Source organism: Mus musculus, chromosome 18, assembly GCF_000001635.26.
Source record: "Mus musculus strain C57BL/6J chromosome 18, GRCm38.p6 C57BL/6J".
Classification (NCBI taxonomy): domain Eukaryota; kingdom Metazoa; phylum Chordata; class Mammalia; order Rodentia; family Muridae; genus Mus; species Mus musculus.
The window spans coordinates 37319970-37341479 of record NC_000084.6 but is presented as its reverse complement, the minus strand read 5'-3'; the positions used below and the strand labels follow the sequence as shown (position 1 = coordinate 37341479).

General features: G+C 39.7%; 5 protein-coding genes across 5 annotated transcripts in view; all 5 read right to left on the bottom strand.

Annotated features, from left to right (window-relative positions):
* Window positions 1–21510, bottom strand: part of Gm37013 (predicted gene, 37013) — an 889226-nt gene that overhangs the window by 500394 nt on the left and 367322 nt on the right. The gene's annotated exons all lie outside the window — the stretch shown is intronic.
* Gm38666 (predicted gene, 38666) overlaps window positions 1–21510 on the bottom strand; it is an 874243-nt gene that overhangs the window by 500394 nt on the left and 352339 nt on the right. The gene's annotated exons all lie outside the window — the stretch shown is intronic.
* The window catches only part of Gm38667 (predicted gene, 38667), an 868072-nt gene that overhangs the window by 500394 nt on the left and 346168 nt on the right, over window positions 1–21510 (bottom strand). The window lies entirely within an intron of this gene.
* Window positions 4042–7620, bottom strand: Pcdhb6 (protocadherin beta 6). Its single transcript, NM_053131.2, has one exon. It carries the CDS (start codon window positions 7450–7452, stop codon window positions 5134–5136), a length of 2319 nt encoding a protein of 772 aa, NP_444361.1. The 5' UTR covers window positions 7453–7620; the 3' UTR covers window positions 4042–5133.
* Pcdhb5 (protocadherin beta 5) lies at window positions 17567–21099 on the bottom strand. The gene has a single exon (NM_053130.3). The coding sequence runs from the start codon at window positions 20909–20911 to the stop codon at window positions 18533–18535; it is 2379 nt and encodes a 792-aa protein (NP_444360.1). The 5' UTR covers window positions 20912–21099; the 3' UTR covers window positions 17567–18532.

Sequence of the window (21510 nt, the reverse complement as noted above, 5' to 3'; positions counted from 1 at the left end):
GGAGTCGTGAAAGTGAAGCTGGAAGACAACTAGTCTTTGCATAAATGGAGGATTTGAATAATCAGTTAAACAAAACAAGAAAGCATTTTGAAAGTATTTTTTCCACGGTGATAAACTATCAAAGGTACATTGTTAATATCAAGAATTTAAGGAATTTACTATAAATTATTACAGAAGGAATTACCTTGGAGCACGATAATGCACAGTTACAGCTGCATAATCGAATTCATCAGCTGACCACCTGCTTGAAATAGCTACAAACCAAAGGGTTTATTGGTAAAAATAAACTAAGGTTTAAGATTGACTAACCTTCCAAGACTAAAATATTTTAAAGTACTTTGGCATTATAAATTTTGATGCAACCTAAGATAATAGGTAACAAAACTCTCCTGTGTCTATTTAAATAGAAATTTGTTTTTATGCATTGGTGCATTAAGTCATTAAAATATTTGGTTTCAAACTTTGAGTACCATATTAAAACCGGGAAATTTTATTTCTTCAAATTTCTTCTTCTTCTTTTTTTTTCAGTATTGTTTTAGCTATTTGAGAGTTCTTCCATTTTCACACGAAAAATTCAGAGACGTCTTGGCAACTCCTAAGAGAAAAGCAAGCTGGCAGTTTGGTGAGGATTCCATTAAGTCATAAACTAGTCAGAGGGTAATCTTTACAACACAGAGTCCTCCAGCACACGTACACTTCCTCCTTACAGAAGTCTTCTCTGATTTCCTTCAATGTTGTCTAGTGTTCTGTACGAAGTTCGTCTATTTTCCCGTCAGCTTCCTTTCTAAGCCTCTTGTTCCCTTTGACTCCAAGGCACTTTTCCTTCATTTTAGGTTTGTGCAATGGTAGCGTACAGATATAACTGATTTGGGGATAATCTTGCATTCTCCACAGCTGCTGAATTTGCTCATTAGTGTTAGCATTACTTATGATTTTGAATATGCAAAGCCACACCATCTATAAGTATCAATAGTTCTGTGTTTTCCTTTTCTACACGTCAGATTTTTCTAAAATGCTTTTCTCTATTTATTAAGACAATTCTGTGATTTTTTCCCATTCATTTTGCCCATCTGTCATATTTCCACATTGATTTCTGTGTGTTGAAACAATTTTGTTTCTGGATAAATCCTTTATAGACACGATGCACAATTTCATCTGTTATTGCTGTCAATCTGTTAGTATTTTCTTGAGAATTTTCACATCAACAAAAATGGCTGTATGATTTTTTTTCCTTCTATTATATTTGCCTGGTGATGTCACAGTTTACTGTCACAAAATGATTTGATAAGTAGTTGCTGCTGTGATCTGTTATTAGGACAGTAATGGCAGATATATAGCTTTGTGGGGAGGGAATTATATTGAAGTATCAAGTCAATTTCCTTCATCTCTAGAGTCTAAAACTACCAACCACTCATTCAGAATGGAAAATTTTGATTATGTCATACTGTTTCTGAGCACCATCACAATTGCACATTTATTGCCAATATGAAGGCTACAAGACTTCCCATGTGTGTGGCTTTCTTGTTGCTTTGAGACAGGGTTTCTCTGTGTAGCTCCGGCTGTTTGGGAACTCACTATGTAAATCAAGCTGACCTCAAACTCACAGAGGCCCACCCGTTTCTGTCTGCAAAGTGCTGGGATTAAAGTCATGCATCACCATGCCAAGTTCTCCATGTGGCTTTCACTTAACAATTACTTCATAAAAATATTCTCACAGATCTCATGCCTACCACCATAACAGACACCGTAACAGCTATGAAGGAGACGGCATCTAAGATAATTAGCTTCATAAGGCAAATGCAGAATTGTAAGCCCCAAGGCTGTTTGAACCCAGCATTGATACAACTTTAGGAGTGGAATAGAACTTCTACCCATGTGTGAGCCTACCTTCTTCATTAATGCTTGGATCCCCTGAAATCTGAGTATATACTATCATGAGACCGCCAATCTCTCTTTTAAAGACCATTAAAGCCAGGACAGTATGAAGGAACTTCCGAAAGAAGGCAGATAGCTGATCATCCTCAGTGATAACGTCATCACTGAGGACAACCAAGGCCATGGAAAACAGACGAGACAGGCACAATGCTTGTCCTCTCCCCTGGGACATAGAGATTCATAACTAAATGAAAAGACTGTAAGTGAGGAAAAATCACAAGAGGGAAACGACAATCATAAAGTAAGTGAACTTGCTCTGACAATATGCCAAATGCGATGACTAAACGAAATAATCTTAACGAATACAAATTTATCACTACTCTGCTTTTGGGGGAAGTTAGATGTAGAAGGGATGGGGGTTTGCATATAAAAACTGAGAAGCTGGCTGGCGCCACACGTACAATCAACAGTATTTGTAGCACGACAGAAGCGCAGGAGAAGGTTCAATGAGTACAAAGCGAACACCTGTTTGAATGAGGCATTGCATTGCGTGCCAATTGCTCAACTATGAATAAAAACAAAACAGCATTTTTAGATTACGTAGTATTTACCAAAGTTATTTAGTTTTAGTTTCCTCTTCAAATATTGAAATATCAGCAATATCAACTTGTACCTTAGTGAGCTTACCACTAGAGAATTGATAGACAAAGTCATCTCTTGGACTGACATCAGATTTGCAGTTTGTAAAATGCTCCAAAGTGCAAGAATAGTTAGTACTGCACATATCCTACCTCCCCTGAGTTCTGCACTTAATAAAATATCTATATAAAGAGGTCTTGGGAACCAGACATGGTGGCACAGCCATAATCCCAGACCTCAGGAGCAGACATGGTGGCACAGCCTGAGCTACACAGAGAGAACTTAATAAGAACTTATCTCAGAATTAAGTAATAGCAATAGTTTTGAAAATCAATTAAAAGAAACAGATAAATGATTTCTAATAGCAGAGAAATAAAAATAACTTTGAACAAAGACTGATTCTTCTTTGTCTTTAAATTAAGTCCAGTTTAACTCTCTGGCTTGGGAATTTTCTGCCCATTTTCTCAACAACATATGAACATAAGCCATCTACAAATTAAATTACTAGTAGGATCTGGAGCTGGGGATTTATCTTAGTGATAAAATGCATACCTTGTATTCCCTGGACCTCAGGTCTTGAATTCTCTCTCTCTCTCTCTCTCTCTCTCTCTCTCTCTCTCTCTCTCTCTCTCTCTCTCTCTCTCTCTCTCTCTCTCCTACTCATAGTGGTCTCATCACTTGTTTTAAAGTTGTAAATGGATTGCCAGCATATAGCCCTTCCAGCTTTAGTCTGATATCATATGGTATACCTCTCAAAATAACCATCCTATATGAACTGCATAATGTTCCTGAAAATCAACATAAGCATGAAAACTTATGAAATGAAGAACTCAGTTAAAGTTTCTATACGAGGCATTTGGGCTGAACAGAAAATTATTCTCTGATTATTCAGAATTTACTCTTGCTCATTTACATAAGGTTTTGGTGCTAGGGGGCTTTAGGATAGAAGGTGCTTCTCCCGCGCCCAGGAGAGCTTAAGTGGCTATGGCTATACAATTGAACTTACTGGTGTTTGGGAGCATGTCAGTCTCAAAGTGTTATCTTTCCTGAGTATCCCAAACTATTCAATTTTTTTTATAGCTTCAATTATTTTCTTTTAGACAGTAGCATTCAAATATTAGATAGATGCCTCTGGACAACAAAACATGAAAACAAAACATTTTAAGTAAATTTAACCAAAAATAATAATTTGTGATGTAAAATTTTTAAAATTTCATTCTGTTGTTTTGGTTGCTTCCACATGTCATTTCTCGATGTAGAAGATTCAAACATTCCAAACAATAATCTTTTTCCCATAATATATTCCATATTTTCAAACCATTTAATTACAATATTGTAGGTAGAATACTGCTGTAGATTGACAGTTTTCATCCCCAAATATTCCTACAGCATGACAGATTGAAGTAGGAGGGGATAAACCCTCAAAAGGAAGACACAAAATTATTTGCCCTAAGGCACTGTATTTATGGCAAGTAAGTATTAATAATAAAATGACTAACACACTTAAAAACCACTCACCTGCATATTCTGTTGAAAGTTTAATGTGCCCTCATTTACAACCATGATTTACAATTCAACTTATCATCCGAACACATGCCTCACCAAATGTCGGCTCATACAAAATGAAAGCACACTACATCATGTACAATGACTTAAGTCACAAATGGCCATCTCTGGTATATTTTAGTAGCAATATAGGGTTGTATATAAGCAAATAAAATCTTGAAATACTAATTGTGGCGGTCAGTAAAGATAAGAAATAAATTGCTCTACTTCTGTTTGTGTACAAAGCATGTAAAATATGACAGATAGCTGTATCTTATGGTCACACTTCATCAGCTGTAGACAAAGCTGCTTTATCATTATATACAGTAGGCGTGTGGGGGAGGAAAACACACACATGCACAATGGAGTTCTTGATGCACAGGCATCACGAAAAATGAAACGGGCATTTTCAGGAATAAATGAAACTACAGATCATTGAGGCTCAATTATCGCACTGTAACACAAGAAGCCCATGAAAGCAAAGAGGGGCTTTTAGGAGACTGATGGGGAGGAAGCAGTGGGAATATAGAAGATGGTAATTAGGAGAATGTTATCATGGTGTGGTATGTGCATCTCTGAAAACGCCCCAGTGAACATTGTACTTAGCACAGTTAATGCACAGCAGTGAAAGTTAAAAGTAAAACAAACAATACTCAGCAAGTTACATGCACAGCTTCAACAAGGTACAATTTGAAGTGGATATATTTCCAAATACAGTCATAAATGCAAAGGAAGAAATGATTCCTAAGAACAGTAATTGAAATGGCCATCGAAACACAGCGAAGTTACTTATTTCCCTATCAAATTAGTGAAGACAAACATGCATTAAGATTGGATTGATAAAATACGAAGCAAACAACAAAAAAAAAAAAAAGGAAAGGAAAGGAAAGAAAAATTATTTTTAAAAAACCCTACACAATTAGAAATCATGGGTAAAATCAACATAGACATATATTTCAAGGAAAAATTGTTAAATGCAAAGGGAAATATTAATAGCCAAGAAACTCATTCTTACTCAGTTACCAAAACCTGGGTGATCCTAACACTGAAATTTAGTTGGATTCCTGAAGGACTCTATTGTGAATAATGGTTCAGGAATTTGAAATCTGTTGTCCCAGAGTCTCCGCTCAGACACACCTCATACTGGTAGCTCTGGGACAATGTCCCCATACCGCTGACATCCACTAAGTGGCCAGAAAAGTGTCCCTCGGGCACAGAGCAGGCACCCAGAGAGGCCTCCCTGACCCTCCTGCAAAGCCTCACCCCCACGAACAGCAGCACAGACAGGAGGAAGAGAGAAGACACAGAGGCCAAGGCAATGACCAGGTAGAGTGTGAGCATGTCTTCATCCTGTGAAGAGTCGTGCTGCACCTCAGGCAGAGGCAGGTAGGGCTGAGAGAAGCCATCCACTAGCAGCACATGAAGAGTGACGCTGGCAGACCGCGGAGGTTCTCCATTGTCCTTGACCAGCAACAGCAGCCTGTGCTTGGGTACATCTCGTTCACTCAGCAGCCTGGTGGTGCGCACCTCGCCATTGTGAGCCCACACGCTGAACAACCCAGGTTCCGTGGCCTTGAGCAACTGGAATGACAGCCAAGCATTCTGGCCCGAGTCAGAGTCCACTGCCACCACTTTGGTTACCAGGTAGCCAGGCTCCGCAGCCCTGGGCAGCAGCTCAGTGCAGGGCGCAGAGGCGTTCTGCATCGGGTAGAGAATGAAGGGCGCATTGTCATTGTCATCCAGCACCACCACGCGCACCAGAGCCTGGCTGCTGAGCGCAGGTGAGCCTCCATCTCTGGCAACCACATGGAATTCAAAGGCCTGTAGGGCCTCATAGTCCATTGCCCTGAGAGCGAACAGCTGTCCGTTGTCTGCATTGATGGAGACCAGCGAGGCAAGGGACAGCTGTAGGTCATGGGGCGGCAGCAGCGAGTATGTGATGTGGGCATTGGAGCCTGAGTCTGAGTCTGTGGCACTGATGGTGCCTATGTGCAGGGCGGGGTTGTTGTTCTCATGGACAAACATGGTGTAGGAGGTTTGGGTGAAGGCAGGGGCATTGTCATTGATGTCCACCACCTGCACTGTTATGGTGTGCTGGGTTGTGAGCCTGGGTGTGCCCAAATCGGAGACTATGATGGTGATGTTGTACTCTTCTCTGATCTCTCTGTCCAGTGGCCCTTCTGCCGCTAAAGTGTAGTAATTTTCAAATGTAGGCTTCAAAAGAAATGGAAGTTCGTTTTGAATAGAACACACCATCCTTCCATTATCCCCCGAATCTGGGTCAGAGACACTGAAAACAGCAACTACAGCCTCAGGAGCATTTTCTGGGATGGAACTAGTGAGCGAAGAGATGGTGAGTTTAGGGGCATTGTCGTTCACATCCAACACCTGGATAGCTACAGTGCATTTTCCTGAAAGACCACCACTGTCTGTGGCTACAATTTCCATGGTATAGTATGAAGTTGCTTCAAAATCCAGTGCCCCTTTAAGACGAATTTCTCCTGTGATTTCATCTATTACAAATGGCTGAGGACCTCCCCCACCTTGAAACAGAGAGTAGGCTACATTGCCATGTATCCCAGCATCTAAATCTCTGGCAGAGACTGTGACAACTAAGGCATCGAGGGGGCTGTTCTCAGGGACCTCCACCGAATAGAGTGACTGTACAAATTCGGGGGCATTATCATTGATGTCCACGACTTCAATTCGAACAGTGGTAGTCCCAGACTTGGGCGGAGCTCCCCCATCCAGAGCAGTGAGGATTAAAGTGAGTTCAGGCTGCTCCTCCCTGTCCAGGGCTCTGTCCAGCACCAGCTCTGGGTATTTCCTGCCATCTGAGCGACTGAGAGTAACCACATGGAAATGGAGGTTGGGACTGACTGTGTAGTTCTGAACAGCGTTGCTTCCAATGTCAGAGTCCTGAGCTGCCTTCAGAAGAAACACAGTTGCTGGCTGTGTGCTTTCTTGAATTTTTAGGAGCATTTCTGTGTCAGGGAACTCCGGAGAGTGGTCGTTTATATCTGTGAGCTGCAGTTCAGTTTGAAAGAACTGCACAGGGTTTTCTAGTATGATCTGGAAGTGCAGCACACAGGGTTCTGTCGCCCCACATAGTGCTTCGCGATCTGGTTTTTCTTTCAGGAGCAAATTCCCTGTCTCCACATCTAGCTGCAAGAGCTCTTTGTTTCCTCTGTGATGGATTCGAGCCCTTCTAGTGGCCAGTTCCCCTACCCTGAAACCCAGATCTTTTGCCAAGTGAGCCACCAAGTAGCCACTCTCTGTTTCTTCTGGAATGGAATATCTAATTGCCTCAGAACCAGCCTCCCACAAAAGCAACAATATAGCAAGAAAAACCACTTGCCTTTTCTCTGGCGTTTTTGCTAGCGTTGTCTCCATTGTTGAGCTATGATCCAAAGAGCAGTGCTTCTAAATCTTGTCGGTTTCAGTCACACAGATGTTTTGGTGAAATGACCTCGAATAAACCTTACTGAATTGCTTTCAGGAGTCCTTTCTCCCCGGATCTTATGTAAATACCCCCCTTTTCGGGGAAGCATTCAGCATTCTGAATCCCAGGAATGGCGTCTTGGGCATCCTGGGAGCCCCTTGTTTTACAAATCCTTAGACTGCAGCGCCACCGTGTGTGCTATTCTAGTGTTGCACATAGTGCTCTCCACCTTGTTCTCAGTTCAGCCCTGTTGGGTTTAAACATCTTTTAAGATACAGAAGTATCGCTCTTTTCATGTTCAGTTCTTCGAAAACGTAAGTTCCAACACATTTGCTGCAGTAATTTTCAGCGAATGTAACTTTTTAAAAATGAACAGAATAGCACACTGATCGTAAAACCTTTTTGAATACATAAATTTAATGAAATGGATATCTACAAAATATTTGAATATTCCTAAGTTCCTTTACAATGAAATGTAACATATGCATAGGAAAGGACACCAATCTTTAGTGTTCAGAACAACAAGGAGTCATCAGGTTCATGTATTCCAATAAGCAGATTCTGAATGGATAAATATTGTGTGCCTAAACAAAACATATTCCCCTGACCTCCTCTGGCTTCTACTCTCTTCCTAAGCACAACGCCGGTTTTTTTTTTTTAATTAACATAGGATCTTTTGTCTTTCTTAGAACCTTTATAAAGTAGAATCACTAAAGTATTTCTCTGATATAGTATTTTCCTTCACTGGCATCATCTTTGCTAAGCTCATCTATGGTATGCTGTTGTTTTCCATGTTTGATATCATTCCTCCATGTGCTTGTGTTATTTGTTTGCATATACTCCACAAAAGAAACATTTGGGGCTTCCATGTTTGAGTTTTATTTGTTTGTTTCTGAGGCACAATCTCTCTACATAGCCCTGGATGTTCTGGAACTCATTCTGTAGAGCAGGCTGACCTGGAACTCACAAAGATCTGCCTGCTTCTGCCTTCTGAGTGCTGGAATGTAAATCATGAGCCACCACACTGAGACCCAGGCTTGAATTTTGACTAGAACTCCTATAAACAACTGAACATGTCCTATGTACAAAAATATACATATATCATATGTATCAGAGTTGCTTGGTGTATGTCAAAGTGTGAAAATACATTTAGCTTTAGCAGATAATGTGAACTAGTTTCCAAAAGTCGATGATGTACTGAGCTGCCCGTGGTGGTTCGCCTCTGTAGTCCCATGTCTGTGAAGACACACCAGTTATCACAAGTTCAAGGCCTGAGTGGGATAGATAGTGACTCGCTGTCTCAAAGACATGTCTTTAAAAGCTGGGGGTCAAAGTATAGTTCAATTGTAGAGAGCTTGCCTAGTGCACTCAATGGATTGAGATCCATTCCCAGCAACGTGAAAAAGTTATTCTAGCAACTCATGAGAATTCCAGTTACTCCATAATCTTGTCAACATTTGATGCTGTCTTTCCATTTTAACCACTCTAGTGAGTATGGATATCATGGTGGATATTTATTTGCACGTCTCTGGTGGTTAATGACATTTTACAAACTTTCACATGATAATTGACCACTCAGATGCTGAGTTGTTTTATAGATTTGTCTATCTGAGGTATTTGCCTGTTGTCTTGTTCTGCAGAAGAACTTAAATTCTTAGCACAATCTCTGTTTGCATGCACATAGTGTAAATAATTTCCCCATGATATGCCTTCTATTTTAACCTTATTATGGTGTCTTTGTAAAACAAAAGTTACTAATTTAGCTTAGCCTGATCTGTCAATATTTTCCATTTTCTGGGTAGCACTTTTCTCCCATTTACATTTTCCATCTCCAAGGTTATTGCAAATCTTACTATGTATTTTGAATGCTTGTTTCATTTTTCACATTTAAAAGTACAATGTAAAATCTTACAAGTTCAGAAGACTAAAGCCTATATGTTCTCCAAATGTTTTTGTATTCTGTACTGAAAAGATGATCCGTTCCCCATTGCTTCTGAATAGTCACAATTACACTGTCAGGTCACAATTGACGCGAATTAACTAAAAGATTCCATTTGTCATTGATTATCAAATGATACTATGCTTTTTTCTCATAACTCATAGGCTTTCTTATTTTCAGGGTATGTTTTTCTATGAAAAGATTAGTTTTAAGGAATTTTAAATCCACAGAAAATTTTGTTAAAGGCACAAAGAACTTCTACAGCTGTGCACAATTAACTTCACTGTAAACCCCTATGAATGGTACAGGTCTTATAACTAACTGAGCTTCAATATCAACAAATTTATTTTTACTGAGTCTATTACTTTAACTAACATTACTTCTATCTATTCTACATCATATAAGCTTGGATTAATTTATCATGACATCCATCCATTTTAGCATACCACAGAGTAGTTCTTCTGACCTCAATTCTTCAAAATCTATTTATTTATCCCCCTCTCCCTTTCTGAAAATCTTGAAATCACTGAAATTTTTACTGTCTGCATGCTTTGGCCTTTTCAAAATGTCACATAGTAAGAGTTTTTCAGCTTGGCTTCTGTGATGAATTTCTGTTTACGTTTTCTCAATCGAAGTGGAAATTTCTGATTTGTTTTGAGCCTTAGTTGTGGCATGTGATGTTTTTCTGGAAATTGTTTTATGAGAGGATAATTTTGCTTAGTACTTTCCTGGAAGCATCCTAGAAAATGGTATGCGATTTTTTTTTTTGCTAGTTTGAGAGAACATGTGATGTTTGCAGAGAGTGCAAATATAATCCAACAAACAGTGGACAGTGCTGTCTGGTATTGGTTCGCCTTGCCACTCTTTGCTAATCATTGTTTGTCATGACTTGGTAGAGAGAAACACATCAAAGAACTTCTTGTAGTATTGTAGTATTGTAGTATTGTAGTATTGTAGTATTGTAGTGGCATCTTCTTGCCACTTCTGAGTACTCAGGCAGATTGGCAAAGCCTCAGAGTTTCTTTTGGATTGAACTGCCATTGCTGGTTTGTGAATGGTGTTTGCAAGTGGATCGAGCTGCCACTGCTGATTTGTGTGAACTGAACTGCTGATATCATGAAAACACAGATTGGATTCGCTCCAAAGAACTGTTTCTAAACAGATCCACATCATCCTTTGCCCTATTAACTGTTCCTTTCCACTACTTCTGATGTGTGGCAGACAAGAAGGGAGGTAAAAGCATTCACATATGCTTGTTAAAGTAGGTTTTGAAAAATATAAGTCTACACTCAACACCTTTTCATGGATTGATGGGTTATTTCATTTTGGTATTGACTAATATTCCATTTTGAAATTGCACCAGATGTTCTCATTTTCCCTTTCTGAAGGATCTTGTTCACTACCAGGTTTTTATAAGTGGTGTAAAAAGTTTCAATAAACATGCCTGTCCCAGTTTTTGTGTGAACATCAGTTTTCAGTCAATTTAAATATATACTAAGAAAACTGCTTGATGACATGTAAGAGTGCATTTCATTTTGTTGCCAAGAAATCTTCTCAAATGACAATATCCTTTTCATCCCCTGTGGGAAGCCACATGTGCCGTTGCAGAGTGGCACTGACTACTGCTGGCCACCACGCATAAGTTTGGACAAACAACCAATGTGTACATATGCAGTAAAGTTTTTTGTAAAGACACTGCCTGGCCCGGGCATGATAATGAGGTTCTGTAAGGTACTGAGAGTATAACCAATCAGATGTGAGACATGCAAATGAGGTATGATAATGAGGTTCTGTAAGGTACTGAGAGAGAGTAACCAATCAGATGTGAGACATGCAAATGAGGTATGATAATGAGGCTCTGTGAGGTACAGAGAGAGAGTAGCCAATCAGATGAGGAACATGCAAATGAGGCGTAGTGCATAACCAATCCGGGTGTAAGACACGCCTCTCCTAGGCCTATAAAAGCAGCACCAGTTCTGGGCTCGGGGTCTTTTTGCCTCTACAATCAAGCTCTCCCAATAAACGTGTGCAGAAGGATCCTGTTGCAGCGTCGTTCTTCCTGGCCAGTCGAGCGCGCGCAAGAATCCCTATGATCCCTGTGTGAAGATTCTTGGTCCTCTGTGTCATCTTCAGCCTTTGATGGTTCAGTGTCCTGGAGTTTGGCCATGCTGCCTATGGCTGGGTGGTGGCATTTCATTATTTGAATTTGTTGATGTGAGCTTCTTCTCATGTGTGTATTTGTCATCTAAATTAGTCAGGGTTCTCTATAGTATGACTTGCAGACTGTGGTCCAGCTCATCCAACCACAGCTGCCAATAAATGGAAAGTCCAAGAAACCAGTATTTATTCAGATGGTCTCCGTTATACACTTAAATTCCGAAGAGGTAGGTTCTAATGCTAGTAGATGAATGGACTAGCTAGCAAGACAAGAGCAAATAGACAAAGAGGGAAAAGCTTCCTTCTTCGTTGTCTGTATAAATCAATAGTTCTCAGCCTTCCCAATGCTCTAATCCTTTATACAGTTCCTCTTGTGGTATTTTTAATCATAAAATTATTTTCATTGCTACTTCATAATTGTAATTTTGCTACTCTTATAAACCTAATGTAAATATCTGATATGTAGGATATCTGATTTGTGACCCCTGTGAAAGAAGTTTGACTTTCAAATCAGTCATGACCCACTGGTTGAGAGCCTGTGTTATAAAGACTTCCAGCAGAAGATGTGGCACAGATTAGAGGTGGGCTATCCCGCCTCAAAAATCTGAATTAGAAATGGATCTTCCTAGTTCAAACTAAACAAAAATTCCTTCACATGTGTGGCCCGATTGGGAGTTTCCAGATGTAGCCGAGTTGACAACCAAGAATAGCCATCACACCATCTCTAAGTCTTATTTTGTGTTAAAATCTTTGGCACATTTTTTTTTACATGTTGTTGTTTTCTTAATGTTGAATCTTGGCAGTCTTTATTTTGAAAAGCTGTATTTTATTTATTATTTATTGCCAGTATTTTCTTCTGGTCTATGGCTTTTTAAAAAATTGTAGATCTTTTGCATAACAGAACATTTAATTTTAATAAATCCTGAATCATCAATTCTTACTTCCCTTGATCACAATATCACTACAGAATACTCAGTTTTATTTGGCGTTAAGATTGCTTTATTATGTTCTCTTTTTATACGTATACAAAATGTATATTCAGCCCATCAAATTCACAAAGAATGTTGAAATTTTGCTTAAGTTTTTACAATTTATATTGATTTTTTTGAAAGGTAAACATTCCAACCACAGAATCCTTCCATCAGACTACTGTGCATTCCTCCACTTATTTATATCCTTATATTTTCCAATAATGTTTTATATTTTAGCATTGTAGCTTTCAATTAGATTTTTTCTTGGTGCTTATATGTTTGGAAGATGTTTTAAATGCTATTTGAATGTTCAAATTTTCTTCATAGAAACAGAACTGACCTTGCATCTGTCAGTACTCAAGCCTTCACTTGTCACTTCTGATTGCAAAGTTTTCATGATTTTTGTGTGTACACTTTTGTCATTTAACATATAGTGCTATTTCTTCTACTATGGCTTTTCTCTCTTCTCTGTCTTTTCTTCTAGTTGGGACTGGCAGTAAAATCCCAGCAGTAACCATGGAGGGCATCCTTGTCTCATTTTTGATCTCCAGCAAACATCTCAATAATTTTCCTTTGATGATATTTACTTTTTATATATTTGATTTGGTTTTTATGAGATGGGGTGCTGCTGTGTATAGCCTGGGCTGTTCTGGAACAACTTATGGCAAATGATCCTAGCCTCATAGAGATCCACCCGCCCCTGACTCCTGAGATTAAAGATTTGCCACCAAATCTGGCTACTATATACTTTTAAACACACAAAAACTCCCTTATATGTATGTTTACATACTTTGCACATTAATATATGCTGGATTTTGTTGAGTAATTTTTTCTATACACATTGAGATTAATGGTATTACTTTTCCCTTTTACCTGTTACTCCGGTGAATTACAATGATCAAATTTCAAATACTGAACTGCTTTGCATCAGATACTAGCTCATTGTATCATCATTTACTTTTGCCTTATACATCTCCAAATCTGATTACCTTTTCCAAAGGAAAGAGCATGTCCATGTATATTTATGGAAGAGTTTTGTCATTTCTTTCTTACAATGTCCTTTTGAAGTTTAGATATTATAATCTACCTATAGTTACTGGCACCCAAATGATTTTTGATATGTTCACTCATTTGCAGGTTTATATGTTTGTTTTAGTTCTCATGTGAGAATTTGTAATAATTCAACACGTGAAATAGACTTTTAGAGTACATTTGTCTAATTCGTATGATTGATAAGATTTTATATTTTCCTCAGTTCTGAATTTCAAATGACATTTGATATAAATTATCAAATGCAGCAACATTGTTCCTCATAAATCTTTGACAGTCTGGATTATTAAAGATGAGCAAAAACAAATATAAATGGTTTGTGTATGACAAACATGACAGCCTAATCAAGAAGAGCCATGGCCCAGTAGTTCACATGATTTCATCACCTGAGTATATTCAAATTTTGTTTTTACTAACTATTCTACACACATTTAACAGACACACAAATCTTATGTAATTTATCTCTTGACTCTGAATTACTGGTGCAAGTGAGCTAGAAATAGAGGAATGAGGAAGCCAGAAAGAACAAGAGCGAGAGCAAAGAAGGAAGGGAGGAAAACAAAAGTAGCCACTGAATATTTTAAAAGCCATTAGAAAGAAGTGATTTCCATCTCTCTGAATTATTCACAAATAACTTGACTCCAAAATAGAGACTGCTTGTAGCTCTCAACGGTAGGTGATATGACAATGAGTTGGAGAAGCGGAGTTTATATTTTATCACACATTTTTTAAAACAGTGGGTTTCCCTTTTAATCTTAATGAGATGCGAGTGCTATTTTCATTAGGTACAATATTAACAAGGCTAATGAAATATTTACAATGGCTCTAAATGTGGAGAAGCATGAAATGTTAGTAACATACAATAGCTTGTTACATGGCTCCTTTCTCCCTGAACTCAGAGCAAATTTGCTTACTGGTATTCACAATGCCAGTGAGTAACATTAGAAATCATAGTGCTGGAAGACCACACATGTGTCTTCCCCATTCTGCCAGCTATTGGTCTGGCTACTAGAAAATGAATGAAATAATCTGAGTTCCAATCTTCTCAGAATTGAAACAGGAATAAAAACAATCCTTATGGCAGTATACAGTGGTGCAATGGTGTTCAAGACATCTTGTACAGATTTTGCACAGCACAGTGGACCCAGTGTTCACTTACACTTTCTTCCTGGTACACTTACTGTCATATTTTAGAAAATACTGGCATAAATTATTGATTATAGAGGTCTGGATTGTGACCGAAGTTCCACAAAACATACACAAGTTTCTCTAAACAAAAGTGAGTGGACCACACCTGAGGATTTGGTTAACACAAAAGGGAAGTCTACCAATGTTCTTTGCATTTAATGCTAGTTTATACCCAATGTTGTGGGTATATACAGCTAAGTTAACTCATGTTGGTTACCCTTCCTGTTGCTGTAGAAAACCATGTGGATCTCCTCCTTGTGCTGGAGGATGTCTCACTCTGCATCAGATATCTGGAAGGCGACTGTGCTTTCTGAAAGCTGTTTCTAAAGCATATAATGGTATGTAAGAAGAGCTTTTAATCTTTAGTAAAAAAAAAATAAGAAGTGATTTCCTCATGAATTTAATTGAACATTAAGCATATGATAACTAGAAAGTAGATGTAATATATAAAGGTGTAACTACCTGATGAAAAGTTTGTACATGTTCATGATATAGATGTATATGTTTATGATACTTCTACACCATGAAGATGTGGTCAGTTCAGTGATTTATATTTAGAAGAACCAAGGGAGAATTGAGAGATAGAAACTCAAATATAAAAATCACATGAGATATTTATTTGTTAAAAATAATAAATCTGGAAATAAATAAGTTGTCATTGAAACAAAATGTATAAACATAGCTCTTAGATACTTGTACATCTTTGTTGATTGAAAGACTTCAGGTAGGTTGAGATTTCATAGATAGAGATAAGATGCTGGCATAACAAAAAGAAATAAAAATGTAAAGTCAAGGGTTATAAAGAATAGACTGAGAACTTCAAAAAATAAAGTTCCTAGAAAGAAATAATAAAGAGAATGGACAAACAAAAACACAATTTTTTTTCTAAAAAAAAAAAGGACTTAATTACCATATGAAATACCCCTAAAATACTTACTGAAATAGGAAAGAATAATGAAATATGTAATATAAGATTGTAAACATAATGATATTTCAAAGAAAGAGAAAATCTTAAGAGGATCCCAAAGGAAAACCGAAGCATCATAAAAATGTACATGAGATAAAGATCAGACGAAAAGTGAGTGAGACTAATAGATAACTGTGACATTCTTTTTTGAGACAGGGTTTCACTATGTAGCCCTTGCTGGCCATGTAGACACGGTCATTACATAGACCAGGCTGGCCTCCAAATCCGTGATCCTCCTGCCTCTGCCTCCTTAATGCTGCCAAGCCCAGCTCCTTTCAATTTTAAAAGGTTCCACACTTTCTCTCCATTTTCTTTACTATTCCCCCGCCTTTACACTATTGTGTTTCATAAACTTTAAGAAGCCACCATTCTAACTTTCCACAGTCCACACCTGGTCAGCATTCCCTTGTAACCTTTACTGTTACTTTGTACTTCTTGACACAATTCTGAAATCCCTTTGGGATTGTTTTCCTTCTGCCTAACTAATTCCACTAAGTAGTTCTCTCGGTGCCTACATGACTCAATTACTTTTCTCAGTCTTTGCCCAGCTTTACCTCTGAAGGGTCCATGTGCTACTAATAGATTTATAGTTGGGGATATTTTCTTTTAGAATTTAAAGACACTGCATTTATTTTCATGGTTGAGGTTTAAAGGCCAATTCTTGGCTTTACTGATGTTCCTTTAACAGTATTTCATGGAGTCGCTTTAACATTCTTCCTTCCCTGGACCTTGTATTGAGCAGTGTTCCTATGATATGCCTAAGTGCGATTTGTTTCTTACAGACTCTGGTTATGTTTCTCTGAATATTCCAAATATTCAAAGACTTGCTAGTGGCACCAAGTGTCAGTCATTATCTCTCCAGATATTTGTTAGCCACTTCCTACACCCCCAAATCTCCTCTCTCTCATCCCCCCTCTCCTGCCTAAGCCCCCTTTCCAACAGGTCTCCTTCCTACTTTCAGGTCTCCTATGTGTGGTTCACGGGCATTTTGGGGCTTATGTATTTTTTTTTGTACAAAAATTAACAGATGACTAAAACCTACATTTGAAGAAAAACTCAAACTGCCAGTAATTTGCCTTTTAGCTGTTATTCGGCTTAGCTGATGGTGGGGGTAATTTGGGTAAAGTACAACTTCATTTGCAGTACAATGACCATAAGATTTAATAATAAGTAGAAGAATATGAAGAATATTTTTCAATTGCTCATTTTCTGCCAAAAGTTCTAGGAATTTTGGTATAGTCTTACCTGCATACATATAACCAGTTAGAAATCAACCAGATCACCGGCTTATTAACACAACAGAATGTCACAACAATTACAAATCAATAAATAGCTGCTGCTCTGACCTATTAACAGGCAAAATAATATTCATTATTATTCATCAGTTTAACTCAAAGTAATTGAAGGGTATGTTAAACAACAAAACAAAATGACTTAACACCAAAAATAATTTTTGTTGATTGATATATTCTACCCAAAGACACTTAGAAACGCAAAGTGAAAAGTATTGAAACCTACTAATGAAGAGAATCAAACAGAATTCCTAAACATGGAGAGAAACTTCCTCGTTTGAAAGGTGGGAGAAGGTCTGGAAAACACACACCCACGCGCGCGCGCGCGCGCATGCACACATGCACGCACACAAGAACACACACTACACCATAATTGGACTTCTTTGTATGGGGAAGAAAGAAATGGATACATGTGATACCCTCAATAACTTGACTTTTCCTTTCCAGAAGGATAGGACATAATTCTGATTCTGATATCAGTAAAAGAAATTGTATTAAATCAGTGATTTAACAGTTTTATTTAATAAACGCATGAGAAACTACACATTCTCTTTAATTTTTGCCAAATATAACTTCAAAATTCCAGAACATGCACAACCAAGTAAATAAAGCTACTAGCATGCATGATGCTCACAAACAAAAACTGTCACAACCTTTGTGTAAATTGATATACACTTTAAATGTTAAGGCTTGGCTATCCAGGGGGCTTAAACTGGCAATGAATACGACATAATGCTACTTCCTTATTTTTTTATTGGACATTTTCTTTATTTACATTTCAAATGTTATCCCTGTTCCTGATTTCCCCTCTGAAAAACACCCTCCTCCTTTCCTCTCTCCTCTCCCTCTCCCCCTCTCACCAACCCACCCACTCCCACTTTCTGGCCACGGCATTCCCCTACACTGGGACATCGAGCCTTCACAGGACCAAGGGCCTCTCCTCCCATTGATGAGCGACTAGGCAATCCTCTGGTTACATATGCGGCTGGGGCCATGTGTCCCACCATGTGTACTCTTTGGTTGGTGGTTTAGTCCCTGGGAGCTCTGCCGGTACTCGTTGGTTCACATTGTTGTTCCTATGTTACATTCTAGCCACACAGAAAAATCCAGGCAACATAAGTGATTTTAAACAATCTACCTTTGAAAAGATGAAACTTCAATGAAAGAGCAGAAGTCACAAAACCATACAAAAACAAAAGAGTTTTCTGAGATAGTTTCATATTCAAAAATCTTATATTATTTGGATTATATATGCTTGTGGAAATGTTAATCACTAAGAGATAGTCATATGTGGTGAAAAATATGAAATATTTTAGTCCAACTAAAAGCCTAATATGTTCATATCAATAAGAAAGAAACTATCAGCACTGTAAGAGATATAAGTAGGTTAAACTAGTGGAAAACTTCATAAGAACAAGATCATTTCTTAAAAGAAAACATTTGTACATCACTTGGGGAAATATATACTTAGCTGAATACAAAGCTATCCCTGCAGTGAAGATTTCCCGTATCCTGAACCATTAGGTTGGGGACTATGGGCTTGAGGAATTTGAACTCACCAGTCCCAGATTCTCCTGTTAGACACATGTCATACTGGTAGCTCTGGGACAGGGTCCCTGCATGGCTCACATCCACCAGGTGGCCAGGAAAGTGGCCCTCAGGCACAGAGCAGCCACCCAGAGAGGGTTCCCTGGCCCTCCTGCACAGCCTCACTCCCACGAACATCAGCACAGACAAAAGAAAGAGAGAAGACACAGAGGCCAAGGCAATGACAAGGTAGAGCGTGAGCACATCCGGATCATCCTGTGCGGGGTCGCGCGCCACTTCAGGCAGGGGCAGGTAAGGTTGAGAGAAGCCATCCACCAGCAACACGTGCAGCGTGACGCTGGCAGAGCGCTGAGGCTCTCCATTGTCCTTGACCAGCAGCAGCAGCCTGTGCTTGGGTGCATCTCGCTCACTCAGCAGCCTGGTGGTGCGCACCTCGCCATTGTGAGCCCACACGCTGAACAGTCCGGGCTCCGTGGCCTTGAGCAGCTGGAATGACAACCAGGCATTCTGGCCAGAGTCGCGGTCCACAGCCACCACCTTGGTGACCAGGTATCCAGGCTCCGCAGCCCTGGGCAGCACCTCAGTGCAGGGCGCAGAAGCATTCTGCAGTGGGTAGAGCACGAAGGGCGCATTGTCATTGTCGTCTAGCACCACCACGCGCACCAGAGCCTGGCTGCTGAGCTCAGGAGAGCCTCGGTCTGTGGCACCCACGTAGAATTCGAAGCCCTGCAGGGCCTCATAGTCCAGCGCACTGAGCGCAAATAGCTGCCCATTGTCAGCATTGATGGAGATGAGCGAGTGGAGGGCCAGCTGTTGGTCGTGGGGTGGCAGCAGCGAGTAGGTGATGTGAGCATTGGAGCCTGAGTCTGAGTCTGTGGCACTGATGGTGCCAATGTGCAGGGCAGGGCTGTTGTTCTCGCGGACAAACATGGTGTAGGAGGTTTGGCTGAAGGCAGGGGCGTTGTCGTTAATGTCGGACACCTTCACTGTTATGGTGTGCTGGGTTGTGAGCCTGGGTGTGCCCAGGTCGGAGACTGTGATGGTGATGTTGTACTCAGCTCTGCTCTCTCTATCCAGAGGGCTCTCTGTCACCAGGGTGTAAAAGTTCTTGTAAGAGGGTTTTAAAATGAATGGCACATGATCTGAAATTGAACAAATCATCTTCCCATTCTCTCCAGAATCTCTATCCCGTATTCGGATGATAGCGACCACAGTTTCTGGAGAATTTTCTGGGACTGAGCTGGTCAGTGAAGATATGGTCAGCTCTGGGGCATTGTCGTTCACATCCAACACCTCTATCACCACAGAGCCCTTCCCAGAAAGGCCTCCTCCATCTGTGGCCTCAATTTCTACATGGTAAGATTTAGTTTTTTCAAAATCCAATTTCGTTTTCAGTCGTATTTCTCCAGTGAATTCGTTTATTGAGAAAGTTTTCTGGATTTCATCTGATGCTTGGAACAAGCCATAGGAAACTCTCCCAAAGTTGCCAGCATCTGCATCCTGTGCGAAGACAGTCAGGACTGGGGAGTCTGGGGGACTGCTCTCTAGGACCTGCACCTCATAGGGGTTGTTCACAAACTCAGGAGCATTGTCATTGATGTCCATGATCAGGATTCGAACCAGGGCTGTTCCTGACCTCGGTGGAGACCCGCCATCCAGAGCTGTGAGGATTAAGCTCAGCTCTGCCTGCTCCTCTCTGTCCAGGGCTCTGTCCTGTACCAACTCTGGGTATTTCTTGCCCTCGCTATTATTTCGAGTGAGGACATGAAAATGAGAGTTGGGGTTGACTGTGTATTGTTGAAGCCCATTGCTGCCCACATCCAAATCCTGGGCTAATTTTAATGAAAACCGTGTGCCTGGCTGGCTGTTTTCCAGTATTTTCAAGAGCAATTCTTTATCTGGGAATTCTGGCGAGTTGTCATTTATATCCTGGATCAATAATTCTCCTTGAAAAAACTGCACTGGCTTTTCTAGGAACACTTGGAAATGCAGCACACAGGGATCCACAGAGCCACACAGTTCTTCCCTGTCTAGTTTCTCCCTCAGAAGCAAATCTCCAGTCTCAGAATCTAGAATGAATTGCTGTTTGTCATGGTCAGACACCACCCGTGCAGACCTGGCAGCCAGCTCCCCAGCTCCCAGACCCAGATCCTTGGCCAGATGGGCTACAAAGGAGCCACTTTCTGATTCCTCCAAGACAGAGTACCGAGTAGGCACCATGAGGACCTGATCCCAAAGCAGCATAAAAAGGAAAGGAATCACTTGCCTGTTTCGATGATTTCTCTCCAGCTTCTCCATGGTGAAAACACGAGTGATTACATCCAATTGTTCAACAGCCTCTGAATGCCTTGAATGCTAAATTCTATTTTCTTGGTTGGAGAAACTTTGTTCACGTAGTATACCCCGGCCCAAACCCATTCAAGGTCGGGTATTCCTTCAGATGTTTCCTGTACTTGTGTGTTTTTGATTCTGTCTTGCAACACAAAGGACCAGGAAGCATTTAGCGGTTTTTCACAAACCTTAGCCTGCAGCGCCACCCTGCGTTCATATTGAAAAATTGACAGCATTTTCAAATCGGAAAATTTTGAAATTTTCCAAAGGGACATTTAGAAAAGCTTGTGCTTACTATGTTTACGAGTGTTGTTCCTGCTTTAAGTTGTATAATTGGCGGTTATTTCATCGTCCGGCATGTGCCAGAAGAATTTTTAGGACGAAAGAAGAAAGTTAATTCAATTATCCCATATGGCCAATTGGTGGGAATCGACAATACTTTTGCATTTTGCATAATCTAACCAAGTGAATTAAATCCTTAATTTCGAATTCACTTCATAATAGAAGTGTTTTCTTCTGAAGTAAGAACTCTTGAGCAATGCAAACATTTTCAAATTATCTGTAGC

Coding starts and splice junctions, on each gene's coding strand:
- Pcdhb6 (NM_053131.2), bottom strand. CDS start 7,452: ATGGAGACAACGCTAGCAAAAACGCCAGAGAAAAGGCAAGTGGTTTTT.
- Pcdhb5 (NM_053130.3), bottom strand. CDS start 20,911: ATGGAGAAGCTGGAGAGAAATCATCGAAACAGGCAAGTGATTCCTTTC.